Below are 19607 nucleotides of genomic sequence, written 5' to 3'. Positions count from 1 at the left end.
TGCCTTTCATCTGATAGTCTTGGGCTGCACCTTAGAAGAGTAGACTATTAYACTATTTTTCTTCCTGTCTAACCATCTCTGACAGCTGCAGAGATGAGGAGCAGGGATTGCTCTAGTCTCCCAGGAAACAGATTGCTAAGGTGAGAGCTTTCACTTTGGTTCTCTCACTTCCCTGCACTGTCCAGCCAGGCAGCTATGTTCTTCTGGACTTCAAAATCCATCTGATTTATTTTTGTCCCTGTGGCTTGGAGAGGATGGGGAAGGAATTAAGGAATTAGCAGCAGTCCCTTATATTTTAGGCTTTTTTACACAAGTTCCTGTTTTCCTGAAAGCTGTGCTCTGCAGGGAAGACTGAGCTGCCTTGCARTTTCCTGCTCCCACTCAGCACCAGATGGTAGCCGCAGAGAGATAGACTGTATCTGCCCAGCGCTTCCCACCCTTCTCTCTGCATTTTCACTGCTTCTGAGCTACAGATATGGCTCATCAGTAGGAACCAGGGAGTCACACAAGCACCCAAAGACATGGCTTGAACTTCTGGTAGGAGCACTGAAGACTAGACAAAAATCAACCACCACCTTCTATCTGTTCCCCTAACAGACTGCTGGCTTTTGACAATGGCCCCCAAGGACATGAGTTTTACAAGGGCTATGCCATTCTCTGATCTCAAAACCACCATTGTACTCCTGTCCTTCGTTTCCATCTGTGTCCGATACCAGCTTTACAACCATCATACCCTCAACTAGGAGTTACTCAGGCAGAACTGGAAGCTTATGGAAGCATCTGAAATTACAGGGATTTTCAAGATGGACTCAATATATCATATTTTGGTTTGTGGAAGATCATGACCCCATCTTGACCTACTCCAAACTATACTTTATAGCCTCTGTTTACTGTGTGATTCTTTTTGTGGAGAAGAGTTTGTGTGGGTGAAAAGAATCACTGCAATTTTCTGCAGCTTAATGAATCATCACATAGTAGGCCAGAAGTGTTTGGAAATCAAGATATCCTAGTGACTGGTTTCACAGTATTTAATAACGACAGACTACTCTGTGGCTCATGGCGAGTTTTCTAGGTCTGACCAAACTGCACTCAGCATAGGACTTAAAGGTAGGTAAGAAAGCTGTGTATCACTACGGGTGTTTGGAAAATCTGTCTGCATAAACTTATGAATTTAATTATGAATTTCAATTAATCTTTATGAACTCTACTTCTGACTCAACCTTTGAAGTTTTCATTTTTATGTCAGAAGACAAAGTACTTCTGAGAGAGTACCATCAACAAATGAACAGCAGAAAGACAACTACTAAATCACTTGCTGTGACAATTAAGTTTTTAATACATGATCCAGCTTGTCTATACTTGGTCATTGAAGCATGTCCTGATCATATCCCAGTATAATAAGACTGCAGGCTTGGTTAGTTTATAGTATAGTTTATATCTTATTCTGTTCACTGCTTTTTCTTCTTTTCACAGTCATTTCACAATAACGTGCAAACTTGCCAGGTGACCAGGAAAACAGTAACACATTTGCAAAGCACTAAAAGAAGGAATAAGTACCTAGTGTGACCCTCAGCTTCTTCAGAAATAAATAGAATAGGAAAAGAGATACATTAGGCTTCTTTTGAATCCAACTTTTTGGACAGTCCACCTTACTCCAGACTGCCCTGCTGCAACTTTTGCTTCAAGGGCAAGAACCCAGCCCATCACTAAATCAATGGGAATGCTTCAGTTTCTTTCTGTTTTTCACTCTGGCTCTCACTGATAAGAAAATTAAGTAAGGACAATTTTGTGTTTTATGCCTATGTGCTGAGCAAATGGATAAAAAGACATAGTTTCTCATAGCTATAAAAGGAAACCAGCATTTCTAAGTACTCTGCCCTGCGCTGAAGACAAGAAAAGGAAGATCTAAGTTTTATTATTTGTATTGCTATTATGCCTGAGGCTTCAGCTATAGTCACAGATTCAATAGGAGTTCAGCACTGTATAAACATGTATTGAAAAGATGATCCCTATCATTAAAAGGACCCACAATCAACATACAAACAGAGAAATACAGACAAAAGGAGAACAAACAAAAAGCTTTCAAATCTTACTTCAAGAAATGTACATAATCTACCTTTATACTGTCCAGTAAGCAATGGAGATTTGTTTGAAGGTTCTATGGATGGAAAATGTCCTGAGCCCTCAGGCAAATCTTCTGATGTGTCTGCTATTAGGTGCTGACAAAAAGCATCATCTAAATAATCATCTTCATCCTCCACTATATCACCTGAAATAAAGTATTAGRTTACAAAGACTCTGTGAGCAAATGCATTCTCTTCCTTTTCCTACAACCAGTGAAAGAATTCACTATGCAGTTTGGACAAGCTTCCTGTGTAATCTGTGCTTTCATTACAGTTTGCATATAAACAGGTAACYGTAACATGCATTCAATTTGCTAACATATTTTTTAACTCTAAATTGATAAAATAATCTAATCAATAGTTCTCTGCACARGCACAGTACTGGGTCAGGGCTTTAGTTACAATCCTCTTTCTAAGAAGTGTGGTTTCATTGCAAACTAAGATATGAATCACACTCATACTGTGCCTTCTCTGTGCAACCAAAGTCAGTGAAGCAACTTCTCACAACTTAGCTTAGAAACATACTGCTCACCTTCTGAGTCATAGTCCAAACTTGAAAAGTCAAAATTTTCTTCGAGCAGACAGGAGTTTGCTGTGGGTGACATGGGCACAATGCTGTCCCGTTTTCGAGTAATTTCCTCCTGAAGGCCCTTCAGCCAGTCCTTGGTCTTGGGCCGGATCTTCACTGTTCTGCCTCTGATCTAATACCAAGAAAGAATTATTTTCCCTTTGCCAAGCAACTTCATCAAAATGAGAATACTTCAGTGAATAAGCAAGTGTTGCCAGTCTACAGTATAACTGCTTCAGAAACTGATGTAACTAAAGCTTCGTTTCAGTAGTTAAAGGAAAAGGCTTTCTACTTCCATATCCTAAATCAGAATCAAGGCTTCAGATTGTAACAATATTCTGGAAAGAAAGTTAGCTTCACAGATGAGAAGCCTTGCTGCTACAGTTAGGAATTACCTGAGAAGTACAGTGAAACATCAAATATTAGCAAAATGATACTGTGATCATAACAATGGAGCGAGAAGGCTTTTTTAAAACACAAAGGAACTTACTGCCATCTGTAAGGAAGCCCTCTGCTCAGATAATCCCAAGCAAATATGATTATTGATCTATATGGGAAGTATATTATTGAGTAGATTAGGACCACAGCTGCTTATATATATATATATGTTGCTCAGGGACATTTCAGGTGAGGTGTACCAAAGATAGCACCTTTGGCAGTAAAGTCAAAATTTCCCACCTTCACTCCCAGTCCCTTCAATTGTGCCCATACAACTATACTTGGATCTGTGCTATAAATTAATCAATGAAATGAGGCAAACTAAAAGATAAAACWCCCAACACAGAAGTAGTGCAGGGGTTTAATCTTTTACTTCTGTGTTGTTTACAGCACAGCCACAGTTTTCTCAGCATAAATGAGGGGGTTGATGAATTGTAGTGTATGTGTGTGGGAAGGAGGAGCAGGGGAGAGGAAGGTAAAAGCCTACTTCTGATGCTGTTTGCCATAGAAGCCAATGAATCATGCTGTTCCAGCTTGGTAGAAGGAGTTTATTTGGTATACTTAAGAAAAACAAAAAACTCTAAATGATAACTCTGAGGATGCTTTGGTATAAAGTCATGCATAGTCTCTAGAGAACTGCTTAAAGTGACTGAGTGTATGTATCCTGCAGTGATATCATAAGGCTAGGTCCTGCACACTGCCTAGTAGCTCCAAGAAAAGTCAGTTTCTGCCCTCCTGAAACCGAAAAACATTAAAAGCCTCAAAGGYTGTGAGAGCTAAGGACTTTGTAAGCACTGTGAGCATTTCTGAAATAATGCTACCGATTTAGCTAGAAACTTGAGTATCTTGAGAAATCTGGTATGAAATTACTATAATAGTTTTGAAATTGTCTTACCTTGATACCATCTATATCCATAACACGAAGAGCTGACTTGCTGTCTGCAAATGTCACCAGCATTTGACCTCCACTGATCCTAGTAAAAATAGGCAGAGGAAAGAAAAYTGCATTTTACTTTGCAAGTGTAAAGGCCTAAAGGTGACCACAGTAGTTTTGTACAGCTCCATATTTGGTTTTAGCTGTGTTTTTCTCACAACTATATATTCTGGGAGGAATAGGTGGTCTAAGAATTGCAGCTGGGCTCTCCTTCTCCACTTATCACCCTTTGTGTGACTCCAGTACCATGTCCATTACTAGTTGTCCTCAAAGCCCCAGTACAAACATCTCAGCAGTGCTTTACAAGATATCTAGTCTGTCATCCACATTCCTTCTGATTTTCTTAGCTATGCATAGCCCCTGCCTCAAAGGACAGGAGACCTCCAAAAGATTATAATACCATTGAGCTGTAAAGCAATAAAAATAAAAAATAATAAAAAAATACAAAGTATTTTCTTTTCTTGCTCTTTTGCTTCCCATGCAAGGTGGTACTAGTGTTCCTGTAGGGCTGCTTTTGAATCCTAGACTTACATTTGGTACTTCATACCACACAACAGGTCATCTGCTTTCCTCATCAACAAATGCTTTAAATACAACATAATCAATTTTCTGGTCTTGTTTCCTAGGTTGCAAATGCTGTCATCAGTCAGGCCTTGCCCAGTTTTGCCTGTATTTCTCAAAACAGAAGTCTCATAGCTATGCTGGAGCCCTCTGTACAGAATCAACAAGAAATTAAACTGCTCTGCCAGAAGATATAATCACACCCTCCTTCTCAAACTCAGTAGGTGTTGGAACTGCAAGAAGCCATATTCTTCAAAAATGAGCAAAAGGACTCCCAAAAGAAATGAGAGCCAGACAGGAAATCCTACCGAGTGTGAATGAGCACTGGAAGAAAGGAGACCTCCTGAGAGCAAAGGAAGCAAGGCCTGAGGAACCACAAGCAGAAGCAACACACATAAATGAGGCCTGAATCTAAAGATGATGATTTACCCCAAAAGCTCTGCTCTCTGATGCTGGACTGAATAAAATTCTCCTCTACTCAGCTAAGAGAGCAGTTAGACTGTTTCTTTAACGAGGCGATAAGAGGTAAAAGATATTCAAAACATATATATTCAATTTCTAATGAAGAATTCAACATGGAATAAAGGTACTCAACATACTACTTTCAAATATAAAATAAACTCTGTGGGTACAGAAAGAGAATCTCTAGTCTTTATTTGTAAACAGATGACATGCATCTCAGATTCCACATTTACCTGACCAGAATAACAGTGCCATATTCCTCAAACATTTGCATAAGCTCTGTACGCAGGTCCTCAGGAAATTCATTTTTCTCTTCAGGCATGGGTGATAGCAGATTTACCACTACTGTGGCATCCAGTGGTCCCTGGAAAGACGATACTTCCTGGAAAACACTCTCACGGGCAGCTTCATTGACTTCCTGAACTTCTACTTCTACAATAGCTAACACAGGTCTGCATAAAACAAAGGAGAAATGCTTATTTAAAATCAAAAATGATATCAAGCAATAGGAAATGCTTACTTAAAATTAAAATCAATGTCAAGCAACAGGATAGGTAAGAATTTAGCTGTGCGAGGGACAAACTTTTGTTTAATTATTGTTTAACTATTGTTAAACTCTACATCTATGGTCACTTCTAACTCCATGATGCCAAAGCTCATTGCAAATGTTTTAATTAAGACTAGTATACCTTAGAAGGAGGTGATTATTTTACATTATACATAGAAAGAAAGGCTGAGCAAATTGCTTAAGGTCTCACAGCAAGGAAGCACTGTGGCTGATAACACAATCTAGAAGTTCTCATTCTGATGGATTGTTTCATTTTTCCAGCAGTGGAAGATCATGCCTTAAGCACTATCTATTTTATTTGCCACTCCTGCACTAGCTGCATGTGTATGAAGACACACCATAGAGGAATTCAAATAACAATTGTGTGTAGCACTTCTGACAAAACTGCAAACTGAAGATACCAGAATGCTTCACTCATTATTAAACAATAATGGACTGTTCCCCAAACCTCCTATACAGCAGGAAGGTAATATATCATTTTCTGTTAAAAATAATTCAACGCTACATTAAGATATCTTTCTTCCATACGCTAAGGACAAACAGTAAGTTCTTCCTTAAGTGCATAACGTGGTTATGTAGCAAACATATGTCAATCTGTAATATTATAAGCAACACTGAAAACCTACTTCTTGAGCCATTTCTTACAGGTTACTTCCTTGTTAGATCTAAAAACAATTGGGAAAGCTGTTTGAAAGAGCAAAGTTTGTATTGTCTCTGCGGATGCAAACTACATTCTTAGAATTCTACCCACAAATATTTGCGGAGCAGTAACTGGGAGGGCTGCTCTTCTAACTACTTCAAAATTGCTGCCTGTCACTTGCAATAGAGCAAGCTCAATATGCATTACCAGAAGATATTAATGCAACAACAGTTAAGCTAAAAAGCAATAGTAGGTGGAAGAAAAACTTTATATAGGAAACGTTAACTATTTCTACAAGCACAGTGACTCACAATGCATTTCCATGTCAGAAAGATACAGCTAAGTCCGTTTTCCAGCACAAACCTTGGGAAAGCAAACCCACTGACTGCAACTAAAAAGCAGTTCTTGCAGTCAAGTTTGCCGAAATTGAAAACCATTGTACAACAGCTATGTTTCACAGACTGCATTCTCAGGGTCCTTCGTATAATGAGTACACTTTGTGGAACACAGCAACGTCAAAGCCTTGACACAGAGATATTGCTTGCAAGAGGCATGTTCTTCTGTTGCTGGAGGACTACAGAACAGTCCTCATGTGTAAGTGTGCTACGAGAAGCACACAGCCAGCTGCTGTGATTCACTGTGCTCTACTATGAGGAACAATACTGCAGCATTTCCAGAGGGCATGCAAGCGGACAAAGATAATTCTAAATGCAAGAGAGCTTCCAAGGTGTATTCATTACAGGGTTTGTTTCAGAAAAGTGAGGCAGTGACAAAAACTYAACAAAGAAAAGTCACTCATATCCCCTAAAGAGAAGTTAACGATACAGACCACTCAGGGGCATTGGTCCCTGATTTCTCCCATCTTCATTTCTAAGAAAAGCCTAGCAACTTAACGCTTCATAACTTTGAAGAGGTCACATCTGGCCCTATGTACATGACTTACTTCTTTTCAAGCCACATAGTCCCTCCCTCCTCCCCTCTTGTAGCAAGCTGAGTGGGAGTCTGTCAGAGCAGCTTGTTTCGGTACCAGAGTTTTCCAAGAATAAGCAACAGAATGCTCCCAGTTTGCTACAACTTATCCAACCCTTGCTGAAGTCACAGAGCAGCAGAAATTCATAGGGGACTGTAGATGCTTGCCACCCATTACATAAAACCCATTACAAAAAAAACCACTAAGAAACTCAATGGAGAATTAGCCTGTAATGCTTGTTAATACCAGACTTGATTTCTCACTTTGAAGGTGCAGTTCTGTTTGACTCATTCTAACCTAGAGGTAATTTCTCTGATTATTTACTTAAGACTTTACCTGTGGTCAGATGCCTGCAGCTCTGCTCTCCCATAATACATCAGGGCTCCAGGCGTCCAGGTGTGCCTGACTTTAGTTTCAGCATTCAGATCACTGTCTAGAAGATTGATCTCTCCAGCTACGCAGTAAAAACATCATTTAAAACTTGCTCTTATTAATAGTTAAAAGCTATTTTATTATGATGTAGTTCACAGAACCCTAGTAGTGGGAGGGTTTTTTTAAAATTGCTTCCATGTATACCACTTAAAGAACAACTTGTATCCTAAAATATGCTAGGGGACAGGAAACAAAACATGGAGTACGGGAGAACAACAGAGACAGCTGATCACTAGAATAAGACAAACGTAAAATGGTAACCTGAAGGTCACCCAATCAATGACCTACACAGTCTGGGGTGAGAGTCGTATTAATATTTTTTCTCCTACCTTATTACTCAGACATAGTACTTGTGAAATAAAGTGCCTTTCTGAATAAAACACATGGAGCAAAGAAATAAAAAAAAGGCAGTTCCATGCAACTCCAACCTTCAAACGCTTTCTTTGTCATACATAACGGTAACAGTAAGTGYTCCAGACTTAATGCTACAGTAAGATATTACATTGTCATCAGTACTAGGAAAATTTCTAGACCACTGTTTGGGCTAATGAATAACTATTTCTTGCGTGTGGAGTTGAAAATGAGTTAACACGGAATACAGCATTTCTCCCTAAACACTCACACTGGGGCTATACTTTCTTCTTAAAAATCAAATGGTCCTCTAGCCTACACCTGCAAAAAAGGAGCAAGGGAAAAGAGTTAGAGCTGAGAGGCTGAAAGGCCTTACTGCCAGCAGAAGAGGAAGGAAATCTGCATGGTTAGAAGGTAGATGGACAGACAAGTGGTCAGTCATATACCTAGGTGGACTAGCTGTGGGAGGCACAGAGTGCTAAATAAAGGAACCTGTCTACAAAGAGTGGACACTTGCAGGCCAGCTAGATGGGTGCCACATTCTGTGTGCTCTATCAACTTAAGTCTTTTGAGGGGCTAAGCCTTGCCATTTGAAATAAGGAATATGCTGGAAAACTTTTTGAGAATGTTGGAATATTTTCTTTCTCCTAAATGAAAACAGCCAGAACAGGAAGGAAGTTCACTTACTCTTACAACTTCCTTATCATGTCTCCCACAGTTTTCTTTCACATATTATACCTCTATCAGTGGTTTAAGCTCCTCATTTTACTTCATTTTTGATTCCTTAAATAAGCATGCATAACTCTGTATCACCTGATATATACTCTCTGATTACCCTAGTTTTGCTTCATAGTTTTTACACTTACTCTGTTCACGACATGACTTAGATTCCAAGCATTAGTTCCTAGGCATGAGAAAATCATATCTGCAGGCACAAGTTAAATTACTTCTCTACTGATTACACCTTTAATATGATCTTGTACATATGAACTTGTGCTTATAAAATAAATACTGGGAGACAGATACACCTGTAGACTTGAAGCACGGTTATAAAAGTTGTCTTTGACTACACAAAGAAATACTTTTTCATTTTGTTACTGTTAACTTTCAGACAACAAAGACAAATTGTATATAGCACTTCTGCTGAGGTGGCCACTCATGATCTCAAAGTACTCTACAACCATTAATTAATGAAATTTTCCACCAATCCAGAAGAGAGCAGAAATGTTCCCAGAAGTTACCAAGGCAGAAGTTAAAAAAAAGTGCTTACAAATATATTGAGATGAACAGAAACAGCAAATCTAGCCTTTATAACATGGAACTTTACATAGAACTCACAAATTCCCCTTTTCACCATTCACTAGATTAAATACCCTTYTGTGGGTTCTGTATGAAAACTGAAACAACGTTCAAATAAAGAGAAGGGAAAGATCCTACATACCTGTTTTTTCAAATGGAAGTTTTTTTCTCCACCAAAGCACTCGGTCAGTCCAGGCTGGGGTTCTGCATTTATCACTTGTATCATAAGCCTCTGAGCCAACATCATATTTATATGTTGGTCCAAAATTAATAGTCCCTTCATGAAAATCTTTAAAAATCTATGAAAAGAAATAGAATCTATTTGATTAAGTTACAGGTGATGAAGATGCCATTGTGACATGCCAGCTTTCTTGATCATGAATAACATTCTGATTTTTAAATTAATTAGTATGTTTATATACTGCAAATATTGATCTGAAAATGTCCATTTTCACTGTCAAGCAGCTAGATCAAGCCAACACGCAGGTATTCAGGAAAACTATGACTTTAAAGTATAAGCAAATGGGAAAAACTGTCTTACTTTTCCACTGGATTTTTGCTGCTGTAGTTGATCAAATTCCAGAAGTGTTTTCCAATCTTGCCGTTTAAGAAAATAAAAGACTTCCTCATATGTTAGATCGATCCGATAGTTAAAGTCTCCACACCAGAAGACATAGTCATGYGAGAACACATTCCGCCCCTAGTTGGTGGTACAGAATACTATTTTAAATCACATTCAAACACCCACATTTTAAATGCATGAAAATATACAAGTCATTTTCTCTGAAATTCTATGTACTAGACTTACTTGCTACAGTCTGTTAAAATCCAATACATACTAAAAAAAAAGACAAAAAGGCTTCTTCACTGTTTTACATCGCACTGAGCTGAATTTTGTAAAGGTGATTAACAGACTCTAGCCCCTGCTTTCTGAAGGTATGTATAAACCGGGACTACGGTTTTAAATTCACAATTTGGTTATCATGAATATTTTTAAAACTGTTTATTTTACTAGCACATTCCACAAATATTTAAATATTCTAAATACAACACAAAGCTTTCCTGGTACCGAGGCACATTCAGTAGCCAAGGTCTTGAGCAACATCAAGCTAGGATTTGCTTTTATGTGCACATGTCATAGTTCTGTAAACGTACTGAAATAAAATGTCAGTAAAAATTCAGCCAATGCTAAGTTTAACATGCTATACTCTAACCACTTATTTTTTTCACTCAAGCTATAAACTTCTAAAACCCAGGGACTCATGAAAGAAATGCTGCAGAGCTGCAGCTATCACAGCAGTAGAGGGCACTCTTTATACATATTACACACAAACTCAAGGTACATCTAGCTATTACAAATGTTGAAGACATAAAATAGTTAATGAGGTATTAGAAGGAAAGACTACCATAAGCACGACTTTATGGCCATTTAGAACACATATTCTGTGCAGGACTTCCAGACTGTCAGCATTATTTCTTACATAAAACACAACTGATTAATATGCTGTAGGTGTCAAGCCTCTAAACCTTGCAAACAACAGGGAGTTAAATTTTATGCTTTGCAACCTGAATTCTGCTTTTTTGCTGAATAAACAGAATACACAAACTGGTCCATTCCCTCCCTGGTTTAGGACCTCTCCAGGGAGGTCTATGAAAGAGCAGCTACAGAAATTAAAGCAACCAACATTATTAAGGGAAGCAAAAAAGCACAGGCACTAAACCCCACAGGTTACCTGCTGGCCGGAGGAGACAGTTATGAAATAAAATCCTAGGGCAATTGATTTGTTATCGTTCAGGGGAAAAGTTATTCATACAGATCAATAGTCTGTATTTGCAACACTGAGAAAAGCCAGCCATTCCTTGACAGCAACACTCTCATATGGACAAAATGAAGGGAACAAAAATTACAATAGCTGTGCCCAAGAATGATTCATCATACCTGAGCAGGAACAGCTAAAGCATTGATGCATTGTGAGTTGCAGGGATGGTCTTTTAGGAACCCTTACTAACCAGTGCCAGCAAAAACCATCAGTATGTTCCCTAGCTGTAACACCAGGCACCTAAATCTCATCCATGAGGCCTTATCATATTTAATAGGTCAATTAAGGAGCACCACTCTGAAAGATCAACTTGAAACCTGGTCAAAGCCCAGGACTTTAAGCACTGCAGCATCTATATTTTTGAAAGCTGTAGCATTTTTGTAAAGCAAGTGCTTTATTGAATGTCATCTAGTTTCTTGTGACACATTTTCCATTTTGTTTTGTTTCCATTTTGCTTACTTCTTTTTGCTTACTTTCTTTTATGCTCCTTCTCTATGGCACCAAGCTGACTCCTTTCATAACAGACAGCCTAGGACCAATTTTCACAATGTACAGTCTTTACCCCCAATTAGCAATGTTTCCAGCTTAAATACATCCTTGCTTACCATTGGAAAGCTGAGTTTCTGTGTGATTTCTTTATAATCTTCATTCCTCTCTTTCACCTGGGTCTGCCCAGCTGTTAAGTGACTGCATATAAAGCAGAAACTGGTACTATAGAATTGAAAACGGATGCTCACTGCCCCTTTATTTCCAGCTTTTCCTCCCATTCCTGTCTTCACAGTGTCTATTGCTACATCCCTGTATAAAAAAGAAAAGAGAGAAGAAAGTAACAGGCTGCAGGGACAGACATTTAATTGACTTTGATTGCAATATGGAATGAAAAATCCTGTTATTTACAGTACCATATCCCCTCCCCACTACAAACTGATGCATGGACAGGGAGCTTGCTGTTGTTAAGCACATCTTCTAGGCTGTGAAGTTTCTTGATAATGATCATGTACATATATTTCTTATGAAGTATAATAGAATAATAAAGAATTAAAATTATCCAAAATTATTTTTCCCCTCCTCTTGTCCTTCCGAAACAATACAAGCAAGGCATTATATCTGAAATATTGGGAATTTCTACAGGATATACCTTTAAAGTTCACCATGATTTTTAACAGAATGACAATAATTAATTTTGCTGTTACATTCTCTTTTACTTTTGACCATAAGGGATCGATTTTTCAGACAGTTATCAACTTAAGTGGTGCTACTATGTCTTGAAACTCCAGTTCATATTTGATACTGGATTTTTCAATCAGTTGCAATCAACTCCAGCATCATGTACGTCCTTCCCATTGAAGAACTTTTACTTTCCAGACTGAAGCCAAGTAGGTCTGGRTTAGAATGTTACTGGCTCTAAGCAAGGGGTAGGCAGAAAAACACTATGTCTTTGGGTTCGTGTCAGGTGCTGAAAATCTGAGTGTAACTGGAAGATGTTGTGCTTTTTTCCYCTCTTTTCCTGACTGCAGAAAATCACCACAAAAGACACCCTCAACTGTAAAGGGAGGCAAAGGGGATCACCAATGTGTTTTATAAAAAGACAGGTTTTCAAGTGCTCTGAAAGAAGCAGGTGGTCAGTCTTTTCACTTTAAGGAGTTCTCCCTTCCTGCTGCCTGCCTATCCAATTACTGACTGGTATTTACCTGATTTCCAGCTACGGGAAAGGTTATGTTGAGATAAACCACTGTACATTCAACTCTTTGTATTTCCTTGCTCCTTCATTCTCTCATTTTATTTCTCTTCTCTTAACTTCTGCCCTAATCTTTTTAATCTCTGTAAACATAGAATTCTTTTTGCACTTCCGTAATTTTGTTTTCATTTTCTGGACATGGTAAAAACTACGCTGGCACGCACACTAGATTTGGTTGTGTTCACATAATATGGAGCAGCACATTAGCATTGAATAATGAAACTCCGTCACTATAATCTAACTCTTCTCTTTTTCTCTGAGCTTCAAAGGGCTACATCTGATTCTTAGCAATTTGACAGCTGCAATAGAGCCACTATGCTGTGCTTCTGCTTTTGATCTCCATTTAACCAAGCACTTCCTGCTGGATTACTCAAATTTCTTGGTCATGAATCTTGTAATCCAGCTGAAGTGTCAACTACTGACAGATACACTYCTCCTCTGTACTGCTTCATACCATCAAAAAAATGTAATTTTAAAAATCCCTTTGAAGAAAGATTACTAAGAATGCAACAATTCAAGACCACCTGGGTTACCTAGATTGCATTACCCTGGCTGCAGCACTCAATGTTGCACAAGCTCTGCACTGATCTTCTCAGTAGGTATGAGCTCAGTGAGAAGGAGGAGGAAGCTTTTGATATTGCGATCATAAAATGTAGTTAGTGGCTGAGCAGTGTCTCTAATATGGAGTGGTGGCTGAGCAGTGTCTCTAATATGGAGTAGAGGTCACTGTTACGACTGTTTTGGTAATTACTTATTTCCTACCCATTCACACTGCAAAATTCTTGCCAACGGTAAAGGCATTTTAATGTGCAGATCCCCATGGCTCTGTTCTTTTATCTTTCCTCTTTAATACAAATGAGAATCTTTTAGGGGGCAAGAGGAGTTTGGTCAGGCTCCAGAGATACTGGTGCTAGTAAACTGAGGACACACAGCTCTGCATCCTCCGAACTAGAAATGCAGTTCTGGTTCTCTTGACATCTGATAGAGACACTTAAGGAGTCCTTACAGCCCCTCAATTCTGTAAAATATCAGGGGGCAAAACTACCTCTACAATACTCTTCCCCCATCCCACTTCCACCTTTTCCACCATTCTTCTCAGGTCTAGAACCAGTAACTTCCATGTTATATTACTACTACTGTCTCTATAAGGATGCTATTCTTGAAGAAAAGAATATAAAAAGTATAAGGAACACTGCTATTCATACTAAACAGTTTCACTATCTGCCTGGAATTGCTAGCCCCAGAGAATATGTTATATCTGTTCYGTGATAGCTCTGTTAACTATTTATTTTGGGCTGTGGCAGAATATAGTGACACATGTCTCTGACAGTAGGCCTGAGCTGGCTGGATAGAGACACAGAAAGAATTCTGCGCTACCAGAGTTACTGTAAATGCTCTCTTCAGAGAAATCCTTGGAGCTATTCCTGGAAGAGAAATTCTGTTCCATTCTTGGAACTTACAAGAGATCATTATAATACTTCAGAGCAACCAACATTACTATAATATTATCCTCAAATATTTAATAAATTTTTCTCATAAAACATTAAGAGGAAAGAAAGACAAATCTCCAAAAGGTACTTAAGGCGCAGCCTTGCCTACAGCTTCATGCCATGAAAGTGTCTGAGATCGACAATGTTTGGGGAGAGCTATGCAGCAATGCTGCATTTCTATAGGGAAACTGTAAGGATATGGTTAGAAAGTAAATYCTGCTCTTCCATGCAGAGACGGGCACTTGCCTTCACTTAGTGTTCAACACACTTTTACACATACTAAGATAGGTTTCCTCTCCCATAAAGACAGCACCCAAACAAGGTGTTACACCTGAAWTCTTTAGGAGGCCTGACTTCTCTGCTGAACTGGACGCAAGGTACTGGGGCTGCTTAGCCCTTGGGCTACTCAGGAGGCCAGTCTCTCAACCACTGCTGCCTGGAGATGCATCTCGCCTGCACTGAGTAGGGACTGGAATCCATGTTTGCACAAATCCATGAAGCTGAAAAATCACTCTCACCCTCTCTGGACATATTCCAACAGCAGCTGTTACTGAAGATAGAGGGTTTTTTTTTTTTTTTTGGTTTTGTTTTTTTTTTTACCTGATGAAGGGGACATGATAAGGCCGAACAAAGATGAAAAGACAAACACCAACGAGCTGTGCTGATGTCAGCTGAATGTAGCGATGAGTCCTTGAAATAGCTTTTTGAAGCTGCTCTCCCCACATCTTCTTATTTGTTGTGCTGAAACAAACACAAAAATCATTTAATGGAATCAAAAGAAACCACATACAATCAATACAACAAGCAGATTAACTGTGTCTTAGGTTTACAGACATCCCATTAGGCTCTGCACATGCTGACTCCAGAACTGGTGTACTGTGAGAGGCAAAGCAGAGTCAGCTAATATCTCCCTGTGAGCCAGCCCAGAGCAAGCACACTCAGTGAGCCCAGCCACAATGCACAAATGCAGTTATCCCACCTCTGGATATGAGCTGGATTGAGTCAACCAGGCTTAGAGTGATCTGGGTTTGATACGATCATCCACTGAGGAATCCAACTGGAAGATGACTATAGCACTCAATCTTAAAACCAAAAATCCATGTCAAATCCTGTGACTTACAAGATTTCTATTGCTTACAGTGAGGATGAGATAAAATGGATCTTCTCTGACTGGGAGGTGACTGGCCACATCCCAAGGGCGTTAACTGTTGGCTGCTATCAGCTGAAGGCTTGTGAGTGGGTGCAGACACCTCCCCTTTTGCAGACCTGGCTTCTTCTCATCTCCAAAATCAATGGGTACACACAGGTATACAGCCAGTCCAGCAGCCGTGCTAAGCACTATTGTAACTTGTCATTCCCCAAAAGACAACTAACTGCTCAGCCTGAAGCATCAGTATGTGAAACATTATCTTCAGGGTTCCCTGTTCCAACTTCTCCTTCAGATTCAAACACRCTGGTATGTACCACAGCCTACTGTACATGTTGACAAGCCAAGCTCAGGCTTTGCCTTTAACTCCTTCTCTAGCAAAAATTTTGACAATTAGCCACATAGACATTTTGTTCACATAACCTCATGAATACTCATTATATTTATAGTCACTGACCACATCTTTCCAACATCAAGCAGGGCCAGCATTAAAACAATTTCAACCATCAGAATCCTTCTCTGTTAACACAAAGACTCAAAAGGCTTAGAAAACTCCATGTATTCTACTGTACACAAGTTCATGGAGAGACAGCACTTTCAGCACTGTCTGAGTGTCATTTATTAATGGCAAATATACTTTCAGCTCTGATTACAAGCAACAGAATTGGAAGGAGGTGTTCTATACATCTGAGTATACAAAGGAGAGCTCTGAAGGATTTTGGTTGGTTAGTTTGGGGAGGTAAGGGGAGTATTTTCTTAACCTACCTGGCATTCACAATATTCCCTGCATTTAGTTCAACCATCTCTTCAAATCCCACTGCAAATATGTCAGGAGGGCAGTTATCATCATCTATTGGGAAGAGGAAAAAATGCATACAAGAGTTACTACTTCGTTATTTCTTCTAACTACCTGTATTCTAATTTCTGCCAAAGAACGTTCTTAGAGTTCTGTCTTGGGTATCACCTGCCAAGCTATACATATTCATAGATCCTTTAATCTAATCTCACAAAACAACCCCTGCAGTTCCTCTGGAATTTTTTCCTACTTTTCTCCCAGCAGTTGGTCTCTCTCTTTCAGAAAGCAGTTCAGAACAGAGTATTATATTGTAGCAATGTTAAAATGAGAAAATAGTCAGTGTTTTCTCTTTTTCACCTAGACATATCACCAGAGCCACCAGAGTCATTACTCGCCATCTTACTACCACTTGTCACCTTACACGGGTTACCTAATACCCTTACCTTCTTTCTTTTCTTCTCTGATACTGATCTCTATGTAACTGAAACTACTGTCCATATACCAGTATGTCCCTTCCCTCTCTCACTGCCTTTTTTGCTACTTTGAAGAAGTCTTGGAAGTTTCTTCTCATTTTCTTTCTTCCCAGCCCCTTCCTTCTCAGATCATCTGCACTATAAGCTTAGGTCACCCTAGAGCACTGTAACTCTCCTTTCCCTTGCCCAAGACCTGTGGATACCATCCCAGTGAAACATCAAAGACCAAATGCTCCCATATAATAGTATGAAGTACACCTATTGAYACATCAGGTTTGTCCATTGTCTAAAGGGATTTTTTTTAACTGTTGTATGCCCTAGGTAACAGTAACTTAACTCAGCAGGAACGTCTAAAAGTAGAAAACCACAGGAATCTCAACCAGACCCACACCAGAAAATAAGGAAAAAAGTAAGCAAAATACAAAGCTCCTCACCGTAGACAAAAAGGCCAAGTTAACGCATGACAGCTGGCCTCTCTTATGCGCTTAAGATGATAGACACTGTCATATGTTAAATACGTATTTCCCATTCTTCGTAAACTTACCCATTCACRTAGACACTACAGTTACGTTACTATCAATATAGACATTGCATGGCCATGCACTAGCTCTGCTAATTCACATAACCCAGCTTCATTACAGAAGCTGTTTAGACATAGCACATTATGACTGCCCACTCTAATTAGCTGTGCCGTTCTCCCTTCCCCCACCACTACTCAGTTCTCTCAGGGGAAGGGCTGGCAGGGCTAGCACACGACTGGCTCTTGACAAATTTCAGTATCATGAGCATAGGCATGTGTTAACATACAGGAACTGTTTCTGAAACAATGGACTGAGGCAGTAATAACTGCCACTCAAGCAGTTCAGAGTACAGCTGTCTGCATGTGATCACATATCCATGCACTCAAGTAGTAAGGGTTCAGAAGAGACAACTCATCTTAGCACACCAAGGATCTGAGGAACGAATTCCTGAACTTGAAGGGTATGCATGCACARGACCACCCCTGCAAAGCTGGCAGGAGACTAAATGTTCTACTGTAACAGCAAAAGCACAGGTTCTCCTACAGTTTTAGAACACCTCAATTTTAAGATGACAGYGTTCACTTTTCATTTTCCTTAACAAAATCTGTAAATCAATTGCCATACCTGCCCTCCTTCTGTAAATGAGAAATTCAGCAGCCAATTTAAGCAAGCCACAAGCACAAGACGTTTCTATACTACTGAACAAGGGAAACTGCCTTCAATAAATGTAATGATAAATCTCTTTTTGTCTGAAGGTTTTGATGGTTACATTTCCAGACAAGCTCAGAGTCTAGATTGTACAAGTACATTTAGCTTCAATAAAGACCAAGTAGACATTCTGAGGGCACTCAAGCACTTAACTCCCACTCACAATGAAGAAAAAGGCAGGGAGAAGTCAAGGAGTAAAATCCAATATGAGATGCAGAATAGGATGATATGCCCCATAAAGGAGTGAAAGGGACATAGATTCTGAACTGCTGCAGGTCCCGAACAGAATCACTTGGTAACAACCCAAGTGCTGCTCTGTCAGCAGCCTCTATATACCAGCTCACTGCTGACTGGAGGCAGCACAAAGCTAAAGGGGGTAAAATACATCCCCTAGAATTGATAGAAAATGCCCTCCGAGATAATGCACTGACTTAGAAAGGAACAGCTGGTCAAAACTGGTGTCTAAATTCACTGCTGTCCCTGTGGATGCCAGGAAATATTGCTTATACATTTTGACTTCTAAGTCTTACCCTGAAATTCAGAAACTCCAGAGAGCTTGGGAGAATCCAGCAGCCAGTCTGTTAGCTCACTGGTACCAAGGATGTTGCTTCGAAACTGCTTGCCTCCGTTCACGTTCCAGGTCCCCATGGCAACCCGAACACGCTTGAAGCTTGTGAATTCAAATTGACGCTCTGACATGGCCTTCAAAATACTTGGAGTTACTGATGGAGGGGGAGGGAGAAAGCGGGGGAGAGACAAAGAATGTGTAAAAGAAAAAAAAAGTGTTGTAATACGATAAAATGGTACAGACGACAGTAGCACAGAGTTACTGTTAAATAATGACATTACTGTTGTGGTAATGACACAGAAAGAATAACTCCAATGGTAACAGCAATAATTACAAGATAACTGGGGTTGACACTATCAGTTTCTCTTCAGAAAATCCATCACTCTTTGAAAGTAGCTCTGCTTTTACACAGAGGTGAATGGATTGGACAGGAGGAGAAAAGTCAGAGTTTTAAAAGCAACAAACTCAATTAGCTTTTAACATTTTACATAGGCTTTCCAGCATTTCAAGTAATAACTGAACAAATTGTTTTTTCTTCCTTAATCTTTTCAGTTTAGTCTACAGAGATTGGACCTAACACAGATTAAGATTTAAATCTAAACCCTAAGAAGTTCAGAGTGTGGGGGGAAAGGCAGCAAGCAGCACAAAGTCTCACACTAGTTCTCCAAAACTAGCACTGTTAYAGATCACTATTCTAATCAGAACTCATCACAAGAAAATGCCATACTCATTATTTCTAATGGGTATAGAAAATTAGGAGTGTGCTTGTGTGTCTATCATTAGTTGGAAGAGCAACTGAGATGACCTTAATCTTCAAGTACCTGATTTAACTCTGCAATCAGACATAGAGAAGGTATCTGCCCTTTTCCTTGTGGTTGCTCTCAGGGGACAAACCAAGGATCAAAGCAGTGCTGAATGGTTAATGTCTATCCCACTAAAGGCCACTCATTCTCCGGAGCAAACTGACTATTTGATACTGCTTGTGGGAGCAGATTATCCT

At 39.4% G+C, this 19607-nt stretch overlaps 1 protein-coding gene across 3 annotated transcripts in view; it reads right to left on the bottom strand.

The window, feature by feature from the left end:
• Window positions 1–19607, bottom strand: part of SYNJ2 (synaptojanin 2) — a 69821-nt gene that overhangs the window by 9350 nt on the left and 40864 nt on the right. For all 3 annotated transcript variants that reach the window (XM_085297999.1, XM_085298000.1, XM_085298002.1), the window contains 11 exons: window positions 18570–18761; window positions 16307–16391; window positions 14995–15135; window positions 11772–11964; window positions 9888–10046; window positions 9489–9645; window positions 7601–7718; window positions 5320–5538; window positions 4025–4103; window positions 2656–2824; window positions 2117–2269 (listed from right to left, as the gene is read on the bottom strand). In XM_085297999.1, the coding sequence (XP_085154125.1) occupies window positions 2117–2269; window positions 2656–2824; window positions 4025–4103; window positions 5320–5538; window positions 7601–7718; window positions 9489–9645; window positions 9888–10046; window positions 11772–11964; window positions 14995–15135; window positions 16307–16391; window positions 18570–18761 (1665 nt within the window). The remainder of the gene's footprint in view (window positions 1–2116; window positions 2270–2655; window positions 2825–4024; window positions 4104–5319; window positions 5539–7600; window positions 7719–9488; window positions 9646–9887; window positions 10047–11771; window positions 11965–14994; window positions 15136–16306; window positions 16392–18569; window positions 18762–19607) is intronic.

This window comes from Rhea americana, unplaced genomic scaffold (genome assembly GCF_003343005.1).
Source record: "Rhea americana isolate MKP2758 unplaced genomic scaffold, rheAme1 scaffold_134, whole genome shotgun sequence".
Classification (NCBI taxonomy): domain Eukaryota; kingdom Metazoa; phylum Chordata; class Aves; order Rheiformes; family Rheidae; genus Rhea; species Rhea americana.
This window is presented reverse-complemented; position numbering and strand designations above follow the sequence as displayed.